At 34.1% G+C, this 11,494-nt stretch overlaps 1 protein-coding gene across 2 annotated transcripts; it reads right to left on the bottom strand.

Moving 5' to 3' along the window:
* Window positions 1-1,223: 1,223 nt before the first annotated feature.
* Window positions 1,224-9,644, bottom strand: LOC120769362 (V-type proton ATPase 116 kDa subunit a1-like). 2 transcript variants are annotated; one of them, XM_040096323.1, is made up of 6 exons: window positions 9,524-9,644; window positions 6,162-6,425; window positions 3,828-5,711; window positions 3,509-3,761; window positions 3,250-3,439; window positions 1,224-1,417 (listed from the first exon to the last, which is right to left on the bottom strand). In XM_040096323.1, exons 2-6 carry the CDS (start codon window positions 6,276-6,278, stop codon window positions 1,324-1,326), a joined length of 2,538 nt encoding a protein of 845 aa, XP_039952257.1. In that variant the 5' UTR covers window positions 6,279-6,425; window positions 9,524-9,644; the 3' UTR covers window positions 1,224-1,323. The 2 variants fall into 2 exon arrangements, with proteins under 2 accessions (XP_039952257.1, XP_039952258.1); XM_040096324.1 differs by lacking the exon at window positions 9,524-9,644 and adding an exon at window positions 8,306-8,537.
* Between the last annotated feature and the right edge of the window lie 1,850 nt (window positions 9,645-11,494).

Here is an 11,494-nt window from a genome sequence, read left to right as displayed (position 1 = left end):
CTTGTTTGCTTGCTTAAATTTGATTTTTAGTTATAGCAATTATTGACTTTCATTCCGCTAGCAGAACAAGTGCTATATATACTGAATATACCTATTGAAAATGTGATATACTATATGTGCACAGTTGTAGATAATATTAAATCCCCCACGCTTTGGCTTTGATAGTTTGATAGCCCCACTTGAGTGAATTGTATTGGCAATCAGATAAGGCGCTAGGTTTCACAGCGATATGACTCAGGTTGACGCCGGTTTGTGTGTAAACAATTGTTGTTGCCCAACTCGGGTGGTGCAAAAGTTCTCAGCTGTTGATAAGATACTACACACTCTTATCTCTTCGTTTGGTTGGCAGTTCGTTGTCATAATTGCTGCCTAAGTGGTTAAAGGCCTTAACAGCATTTGTGTGAGCGTATATAAATATTGAAAACAAATAATAAATATTGGTTAACAAATAATTGCTACAAGACTTATTAGTAGATAACACATCAGTCTTTTGTTAATGCTGATAAGCACTTGTAAGTATGTGGACTTATTGTTTGCAAATTTTAGGGTAAATAAAACGACGTTTTTAGTTGCAAAAGTTGCGGACAAAACCTAAGAAAATCCTTTCACATAGGTAAAATATATGGACAACAGTGTCTTGATATATATTGCAGTGTTAGTTCTCAGTGTGAATGAAAGTGTTTTATTTTACTAATAAAAAAGATAATAAGTACAAGTTTGATTGTTCGATTTGTATGGCTATATGCTATAGTTGTTCCATCCGAACAGTTTATTCGCTGATTTTATGAATGCTTTTCATAAAAATGAATAGCAAATTTCGTGAAGACATCTTGTTAGAGAAAAAAGTTTTCCATACAAACACTTAAGTTCGATCGCTCAGCTTGTATGGTAGCTATATGCTGTAGTTGTCCGATCTGAACAATTTCTTCGTAGCTTGTAGCCATGCCTTGGAGGATAGTAGATGACTAATTTTGTGAAGTTATGTTAACAAATAAAAAAGTTGTCCATATAAGCACTTCATTTTGATCGTTCAGTTTGTATGGCAGTTATATGCCATAGCGGTCCAATATATCGAAGCTTCCAACAAATAGATAGCTTCTTGGAGAGAAAAAGACGCGCGCTTACCTTCAGAGCGTTATCTCAAAATTTGACGGTCACCTGGCCTGAAATTTATTGTTTCAGAAATTTTTAAATAAACAGGGAGTTTTTGTAGTGGATGCGGAATTTCAATTTATTTGTGTTATAATTTCAAAAATATTTAAACTTTTTTGTTTTTATCATAACTGTTATAGTATATACAGATTGTCACGTTATGTTATGTGCTTAATCCTCATAAGCATTTTCAAGTATTGCTTTGAATGAGAAGGGTTGAAATGCATAGCCCAGGCCTTCGTAAAATTTGCTCATAAATTCAACCCTGCAAAGAATACAAAGAAATTAATTTTGCTACATATTTTTTGACTTGAAAACACTAGTTTTAAAAAATATTTTTGAAATAATATTTTATTTTTGAAATTGCTTTAAAAGTCGGATATTAATAATAAAAATTAAAATGTTTTTTGATTCATATTGCAAATTCTTTTAACTTCTTAGGTAGCTTTTCGAAAATTTTTGACATCTAAATTTTTTATAGTTTTTCAAAATTAACATCTTGAAATTTTAAATTAAAAATTATTTCAATAAAAATTTGGAATTAACTAAAAAAGTAAACATTTTAAATTAATTAATTTTGTTTTTAATTTTAATTTTTTAAATTTTTAAATTAAAAAATATTTTAAATAAAAATTTGGAGTTAATTAAAAAAAGTAAAAATTTTAAATTGTTTAATATTTTTATAATTCTTGCTTTTTAAATTTTAAATTAAAAAATATTTTAAATAAAAATTTGGAATTATTTAAACAAAGTGCAAATTTTAAGTTAATAAATTTTTTTGATTTAATTTTTTAATTTTAATTTTTTGAATTTTATATTAAAAACAATTTAAATAAAAATTTGGAATTAATTAAAAAAAGTACAAATTTTAAGTTAATTCTTATTGTTTTTTTAATTTTAGTTTTTTTAACAAATAAAAATTTAAAATAAACAAAATTTTTTAATTTTTTAAATTTTAAATAAGTTTGTTTTAATAAAAATATTTTAATTTGTTAGGTTCGCTTTTCGGATTCGATAATAGAATTGAAGCAAAGTTAATTAATTTTCATTTATTATAAATTGCTTGTTTAATCGACATTAAAATATGTTTTAATTTTTCAAATTCCATATTTTACAATTTTGAAATTAGGAAAAAAAATTAAATATTAATTTAAATAAATATTTTAAATTAATTAAAAAAATAAATTAAGAAAATGTAAATTTTAAATTAATTAAAATTGATTTTATTTTTTTTAAATTTAACTTTTAAGATTTTTAAATTAAAAAATATTAAAATATTATTTTAATGAAATTTTAAATAAAAAATTTTAATCATTAAAAAAAATGAAATGAGTAATTAATTTTTTATTTAATTTTATAAATTTTGAAATTTTTTTTATAAAAAAATGTTTTCATTTGCTAATATGTTAAAATTTCGAAATTTTTGTGCTGTTGAATGAATTCGATGAAAGATTTACGCTATACTAATTAATTAAAAATAATTTTAATACTTTAATTTTCAAATTTAACATTTAAAATTTTGAAATTAAAAAAAAACTAAAATTAAAATTTTACTTAAAAAAAAAAATAAAAAACATTAAATTAATTAAAATTTAAATTAAATTAATTAATTAAAATTTTAAATTAATGGAAAAAATAAAAAAATTAAAAATTTTTTATTAAAATTTAAATTAGGTTAAATCACAATTTTTTTTAATTACATATTTTTTCTTTTAATTTTTAGTTCAGATTTTTATAAATAAAAATATTTAATTAGTCAAAATTGAAATTAATGTAATACAATTTTTGATATTTCACATTTAAAATAAAATAATAAGTTTTTTTAAATATAAATTTTTTTTTAATAAAAATAATATTTAAATTTGTTTGGTTTATATTTTTAAAATTTTCGTGATTTTTTGAAAAACCAAATTTTTGAAAACTTTATTAAGCTTAGTTGCACAAAAGTATTTAACAAGGATAGTTCATCAACTAGTTATTTAAAGGAAAATGACTTAAACTTGAGCAATAAATTAAAGATCTTTTTCGCCCATTTGTAAATATTTCCTTAGAATCTAATATTTGACATTTTAACAATTTCGTCTCACATCTACTCACCAGTGCAGGCGTAGTGTGTGCAAAAACGCGGACATACCCTCAATAATGACTAGAATAGCGATCGTAAAGAATGCCCATGCAGCGAATGTAAAATATAAAACGATGGAGATAATATAATAGTAATCAGGAATAAAGACCGTTAGCATAAATGTGACTCGAATCACCATCATCCACAAAACCTCTGACAGCTCTATAATATTGACAAAAAGCTTTAAGTAAAAGAATTTAAACTCAATATTAATGCGTTAAGTAGACTTACGCGCATGCGCCAACGAGAGCGCCCACAAGCGCAGATAAGAGGCCGTGTGCGAGATGGTACTCAGCACATACTCTATGGTGTGTATGGCTTGCTTTATGTACAGCTCACTCATCGGCTCCTCATCAGCAACACCGTGTCCAGCGTGTCCGTTTGCAACTGGTTTAGGCGCACCAGACGAACCAGCCGAACTAGACGCAACTGTCGAGTTATGCACCGCAGTATTGTTGACACCGTTAGTGTGTGTAACTTGTGGCTATGGGAGGGTCAAAAAAATTCTTAAATTTAAAGAAATTTTAATACATATTTTCAAAATAATTACCGCTCTTTGGCTACGCTTATATTTCTCCAACAATGGATTGCCCAACAACATCCATGGTATGCAAAGTAACGCTATCACAACCAACACCAATTGCAGTGCTTCTTGTCCCGCGAACATGTACTCCTTGCAACCGTCCTTGGGCTCCGTGTGCCCGAAGAGCATCATATTGATGAATAAGATAAGTATGGATGGTGCACAACCAGGCGTTAGAGCCTGTTCGGTGGCCTTACCGGAATACACTACCCACTTGAAGAACATCATGAATACCAAATAACCGAAAAGCAGTAATAAAAACAACAGTTGCGGCAGAAACTCGAGGAAGATGTGTGAGTACTTTTTGAAATGCACGAAATTGAGAAAAGACATAAAGACGCCAAAGACCATGTGTATAAGACCGAATATGATGGACAATTTCATTTTGTAGGTATTCAAGAATATTATTTTATTATCAGCTAATGCCCAAATCGGATCCATGCCGTATGGATATACGCCGTTCACGCTATAAAGTGGGTCTAGCGTCAGAATAGAGTTGTTCCACACAGTTGAGGTGTTGTAGTTCACGCGCCAAGCAGAGCCGAAAATATTTATTGGCTTGGAGAAGACGTCGTTATATATGAAACCGGTGTAGAGGGAGAACATACCCATAAGCAACATAATGTAGCGTCCAGAAAAAAATAAGTTGAATATTTCACCCTTGTTCTGGCTCAGCTTCTGCTCATTCAGCACCATGTAGAGCGCCGCCAATAGCAGTATAAGGCCATGACCCAAATCTCCAAACATCACGGCAAACAAAAAGGGGAACGTGATGCAGGTATAGAGTGCCGGATTCACTTCACGATAGGAGCAGAGCCCATAGGCATCGATCAAATTCTGAAAACCGCGCGTGAACTTGTTCGTGCGATTATATGTAGGCGGCTGTTCGTTCGTTTCGATTACATTCAAAAATGACGTAATTGTGCTGTCCACCTTTGCCGAACCTCTGGCCAAAGCATCACGTACGATCGGCAAGTCACAAGTTGGCACCCAGCCCTCGCCAATCAGACACCTATTGCTCACATCCACATTGAGCAGGTTGAGCGTGTGATAGATGGCCTTCATCTTCTTCACCATAATCGTCCAAGCGGGCAGTATCTTCGAAGCTGCGACTAATACACGATTGCGGTGATCTGCTGTCTGATTGAGCACCAATGTTAAGTCCTGCAGACGCATGCACACGTCCTTAAGCATCTCCTGGCGTTCCAAGTAGGAACTCGGACAGGGATAAACTGAGGCGTGATAGCCAGCGCATACCTTTTTGATGCGCTGCTTCAACTGATCGCCCTGAAAGAAGGCGATAAAAACGGTCTTCACTGCCGGTTTGTCGGTTTCGGCATCTAAAAGTGGCTCGCTGAGATCGCTACGCTTGAGAAAGACATTACCCATCGAGATGCGCCACAACATGCGTTCGAAGGAGAAGTAACGCTCCAGATTGATGATGCCGGCAACGAAACCCAACTGGCCGCGTTGTTGGCCAGGCAGCGGCGGCGCATACTCAGCGGCATCGGAGAAGCGTTGCGCGCTCAAATTGATGACTTCACTATCGGTGAAGAAATTATCCGCATTCTCGAGTACATGCTTCAGCTCCAGCATGCCTTGATGGTTGGCATTCAAATTGACCTTGTTGGCGGCAAGTTCACGTATTTCGGTTTCAATCGCCTCCAGTTGCGCTTCCAGGTCAATGATTTCTCGCGGATACGGTGGTCGCGGCTCGTCCAGCACCTCGGGTATTTTGATGTCATCCTTGCGCAGCTCATTTTCGATGTAACGTATTTTACGCTCCAATTCATCGCAACGTCTGACCTCTGCCACGAATTTACGTTGGAAAGCGCTAACTTGTGCATTCAACTGGAATGTGAAAATGCAACAAAATAAAGTGAAAGCAAACAGTAAATTGGGGGTAAGCAGCAAGGTGTGCATGGTAAATGACGAAAATAAATAAAACAGAAAACATTTTGGTTTGACGTTTCATTCGTGACGCCGCTTGGCTATTGTGAGTGTGTGTGTTTGTGCCTGTATATACCCTGCAGTGAAATAAGGATTTTGGTAAAAAGAACACTAGTTTAGAAGTCGAACTTTCGAATACGAAATAGACTAGTTCGAAATATTGAACTTCTACGTGAAAACGGTTTCGGTTTCGTTTCAAGTTCGAGTGGTAAAAAATTTCGCTCGCTTGCTTAGAAAATATTGTAGTCGGTTGGCTGTAGGATCTTCAGTTACTACTTTGCATTCAATTTATTTCACTGCAGTGTAACTACATTATTGTTGCTGTTGTTATTATGTGTGAGACGCACTTACATCACGAAATTGTACACAGCCACTATCGCCTAGTTCGGCCATCGTCGAGTACGCCGCTTCCGGTTGTATAAACATTTGGCACAAGGCCATCGCTTCACTGCGGAACATATCGCCCATGTTGACGCTTCACTTGGCATCAAGCGCTAAACATCAATAGCCCCGTATATCTATCGAACATCCAGCTAACGTAGTTTGCACCACGTGTGTGTATGTATGGCTGTGTTGTCCGGCGTTGGCTTCTTGCTGCGTGGAATGTATGAACAGCTGAAACATGAAAATAAAAGTATTTTTTTATGAAGCACACACACATAACTAACTGCATGTGGTGGTATGCCGATGCGTGTGTGTATCGCATGTACATTCCATTGGCATTCAAACTATACGATGTGTGTAAGTATGATCCGCTGGTAAATCTGTTGATAAAACGCTAAAACGCGCAACTACAAAAGCCACAGAGATTATTTCATTGTATTTAAGTGTATGTAAGTATGAATGTTTGATTTTATATGTGCTATTATGTGAGATTATGCATTTTACTGCTAGGTTTCGTTCTGCTACGATTATACATACATTTTTATATTTGTAAAATATGTGTCATTGAATATCGCTTGTTTCTTATCAAGCGTCATTTCTTGCCTTAATCGCCTTATTATCAAATAAATGTGGTTGTAGTTGTTGTTTGAAGATTTGTAAGAGTTTTTGATATTGAAGTTGTTTGTGTTTTTGACGCGAATGTGGTCACATACATATATATACATCTTTATGTGCAATATTTAGAAGCCAGCAAGTGAGTTCGTTTTCTATGAGACGACGGCATTAGAATTGCCTCATATGTTTCGTAGTTAGATTTAGCCATCAAAAGTATACAGCTGGTATAAAATATTTTTTTCAAGAGTTTCTGAATTTCTTTATTAAATGTGTGTGTTTGTAACAATAAAAAGTTCTAATAAAATATTTAATTTTTTATATGAAAAAAAATTGTTGTGAAAAGGCCGAGGAAACCCATGTAACTCCTTAGTGGAGATTGACGCGTGGAGAGACAACTCCTCAGTCAGCTAACAAGTTTTATGGCGTATATATTTGGAAATTCGTCTGAAATAACAATTTGAAACTAACCTTATAATAACTCGTAGTCTCGTAAAAAATATTCATTTTGGCGAACTGAGCATCATGCCAGAAATCATGAAAACGATTGAAAAATTGCAAGAAACGGATTTCAAGTTAATTCTCCATCTATTCGCTTCTATCAATTTTCCACAAGCTATTTGTTTCCTAAACTTTATGTTAACGTTTGCTGGAAAGAAATCCAACGAGACGAGCAAAAAATCTCTAAGACCGAGGATTATGCAAACTAGTCACTCAATTTTTGAGATACGGATCTGCAATTTTGTACACTTCCTTTATTTTCAAAGAAACTGTTTTTTCTGTAGGAAAGATCGATGTAGGATCATTATAGCATATAGCTGCCATGCACACTGAAGGATCGAAATCAAACACTTCTATGACACAATTTTTTATTTGAAGCAACGACATAATCTCTGAAGGAATTGTTGAGATCGGATCACTATAGCATATAGCTGCCTTACAAACTAGACGATCGAAATAATGCGTTTGTATGAAAAACTTTTCAATATGACGAGATATCTTAACGAAATTTTTTATGGATGAGTTTTTCAGGCAATAAAACAATTTTCGTAAAAATTGTTCAGATCAAAATACTCTAGCATATAGCTGCCATATAAACTTAATGATCGGATTAAAATGCTTGTATGAAAGGCTTTTTCATTTGACGAGATATCTTGATCAAATTTCACATGAATTATTGTTTTAGGCGACGACGCAATCTCCAAAGAAATTACTCATCTCGCTACACTACAGCATATAGCTGCACGATCGGAATCAAGTTCTTGAATGAAAACTTTTTTCATTTAAGGATATATTTTCACGAATTTTTGTTTGAACTATTATCCAAGGCACTGTTACACTCTTCGTATATATGGTTTAGATCGGACCACTGCAACAATTGACCGATTAAAATCAAGATAAGATTCTTTATCATAGCTGTGAATGCAGTTAAAGTTTCGTTGGCACCAATGTTAATCTTTTTTTTTATTTACATTTCTTAAGTAAAAGGTGTTACTTACGAGTCTGTTATTGTACTATAGCATTTGAATTCGATAGCGTTGACTGGACTTAAGATTTAGTTTTTTTTCGAAGTTCTTCAAAAAATCAGACACTAAGATTATCTTTCGTGTATATACTCCTGACTTCTAGGTGTTTCAATGTAGCCAATTTAGCATTACGTGGTATACCTTTTTTGGCTCGATTGTTATACAGTTGAAGTGAATATTCCAAACCTTTTTTTTAAATATTTGGCACAAATATAAGCAACGAGCTCCCAGAAAATAAATATTCTCACTTAGCAATGTTGTACTCTTCGTCTGGCGTATCAATGAAACACAAGTGCTTGAACAACGCCTTTGACAAGTATATATAAGAGTACGCACCAGCAGCCAAACTCATTCTATGACACTTTAATTGATTTAAAATATAAATTTCCCACGAATTTGTGCAAAACCAAACATATGACGGTGATAGGTCGCGGATTTTCCTCGTAAAATTTTGTACACATGTGTGTAAATATAATAGATCATATTGATTTGTATATATCTATATCTATTTGTCTATATCTTTATTCATGTCCACATATCTATATCCACAAGTCATGTAATTTACATGTCATTGTACTCGTTTACTTATCAGTTATCAGTATTTGCGATTTCCCCATTTGTCATCACGTGCCAAACGCCAGCGTCTGTTGTAAATGCAAAGAATTATTGCTTTGCAGGAGTGTGTACATTTTGCGAAATATTTTGTCATCAAATTGCAATCACCTTATACATACATTCTGTAATTATGACGCGTTATAATTACGTTAATTGCCATATCAACAAGTTAGCAGCCTATTAAAGATCAAATTGCATTTAATTATTTATTTTTACGTTTATCGCTTGTTTAGAAGGAAAACACACACGAAAAATATAAAAATTAAATAAATCAATAAACGTGTCTATGTCAATCAGCTGACTGACAGGTGTGGCGCTGATGCCATAAAGTGCATGGCAGCCGGGTATGGGAATCACCGTGCGTATACGTGACTTCAATTAATTCCATTTTTTTTATTGGTTTTGCATATTAAGCAGGCAATCAGCAACGGCAGTGTGAGGGTATACAAATGATGCCACGAATGTAATTACAAATTAATACACTCATTTAGAACAACAAAATTAGGAATTAGGAAAAAATGTTACAAGTATTCAATTAAGCATTTTCTATGCTAATTCCACGCATCCACTTCGTACCTAATTAGTTTGGCGTTTTTTTCGCGTGAGTTACACACTTCACGATTCGTTAATTGGAAATTAGCAATTAGCAGTTATTTTACTGTTAGCACGGCTAAATAAATGAACTGGCCGCGTTGGAGTTCCAGGCACTTCTGCCTCATCTAACTGTGTTTAATTTAAGTCAAATTGGTCAATTGATGAGCGTAGTCAAGTTTCAGTCATGGCTGATAAGTGCGCTAATCTCAAGTGCCATAAACCTTAATATAATAAATATTATTGGCAATACGCCGATAACGTTAGCGTCTATTTCCATTCATTATTCAGGGGGGTGTTGGCGCGCCCTACTCTTTCTTCGTGAACATATATCTAGTATAGCTCTCAGCTGATTGATAATTTACATAACTAAGTTTGTATTTATCACTGTCTAATTGAGACATTTTGTAACGAGTGAGCGCACTCAAGTTTCACAGTTATATGTTAAGTTGGACATATGGCGTCTAACGGCAATTGTTGTGTGTAGACGTATGTCTGTCACGAGATTTGATTAACTGAAATGTTTAGGTAGCTAGTCATCATGTGAGCTAACACGTTATAACAGTGAAAACTCGTGCTTTTTTGTTTACTGCAATAAATTTATTAGGATCATGTGAGAGGCACGAAGAGTGTACTTTCTTTAATCGAAATCATTTTGAAGTGAACTTTAAGTTTAAATATTGCGAACATTGAAGTTCAATAAATTCGTTATCAAAAGCAGTGCCACCCATTGAGATCGATATTATGTAGTCTTAAGTTTTTGTGTAAAAAAAACTTGCTCAAGGTAGAGATAACCAAGATAATATCAAAAGCGTGAAAATACGGTAGATTAGTAAAGTTTCGAACCATGTTTTCTCTCATGTTGCTTGGAATAAAATTTCAACAGTGAAGTTTCGAACCATGTGTTCTCTCATGTTGTTAAAAATAATGTCTCAGCAGTGAGTTTTTTTATTTTTCTCTCAGACTAATATTTGCGGAAAACTAATGTTTCATGATTCCTTTTCATTGGGTCGTTTTTTATGTGGCGGGTCCCAAACCCTGCGCACAACTTTGCGGAGGGGATGTTTCGCCTTCTAACTTTAGTTCGCATTTAAACGGATGTTCTCTGCCTACCCAGAGGATATTTTGGATATCGGGTATTCCAAACACTCTACTTGGCGTTTCTAAGGTAGCTTGAGAAGAGTATGGTGGCTACGGACTTTTTCTTCTATATAATCGGAAGACTTTTACTATCGAGTCAATACGTATTGGCTTTGCCATAGAACTTTGAGGCAGAAGTCTCTTGGTCTTTTTATAGAAAAATAAGTATACAGTAGATTGACGATGGAATGACGAAATAAGTCTGTAGAGACGCTTCGCAGGGGAGAGTGCTAACTCCGCTACTACGGACATTAGTTGTGAATCAACTGTTAAGGAACCAGGACGGCAAAGCCTTAAAGATAGTGACGTACGCAGACGACATTGATATATTAAGAATGGGAAAGTACATACCGAGTGTTATGACTACCACTCTCAATATAGTCCAGAATTGGGCACTGCAAGCTGGTCTAGGGTTGAATCGGGAGGGTGCCGATCTGCTTGTTTTCACTAGGAAATACAAAATACCTTCATGAAAGCTTCCTTTGATAAGTTGGACACAACTCTCATTCAAGGACATCACCAAGTATCCTGGGGTAGTCATGTATAGCAAACTGGTGTGGAAGCATAATGTAGAAAAAAGCAAAAATTAACGCTGAAAAAGGCAGACAAACCCTTATATACATGAAAGCAGATTCTCAGCACAATCTGGAAACTTTCTCCCTCTCTCACGAACTGGTGCTACACAACGGTTGTAAGGCCACTTCTGCTCTACGAAGTATTCGTGTAGTAGATAGGCATACGGAAATCTACTTACCGAAAACTAAAGGAATGTATTAAGAGTCTTCATAATGGGAGCTCTAAGAACCACTTCAACAG

This window comes from Bactrocera tryoni, chromosome 2 (genome assembly GCF_016617805.1).
Source record: "Bactrocera tryoni isolate S06 chromosome 2, CSIRO_BtryS06_freeze2, whole genome shotgun sequence".
Classification (NCBI taxonomy): Eukaryota; Metazoa; Arthropoda; class Insecta; order Diptera; family Tephritidae; genus Bactrocera; species Bactrocera tryoni.
This window is presented reverse-complemented; position numbering and strand designations above follow the sequence as displayed.

Coding starts and splice junctions, on each gene's coding strand:
- LOC120769362 (XM_040096323.1), bottom strand. CDS start 6,278: ATGGGCGATATGTTCCGCAGTGAAGCGATGGCCTTGTGCCAAATGTTT. Junction 5,712..6,161: donor GCTGTGTACAATTTCGTGAT/GTAAGTGCGTCT, acceptor TTCACATTCCAG/TTGAATGCACAAGTTAGCGC. Junction 3,762..3,827: donor ATAAGCGTAGCCAAAGAGCG/GTAATTATTTTG, acceptor ACCCTCCCATAG/CCACAAGTTACACACACTAA.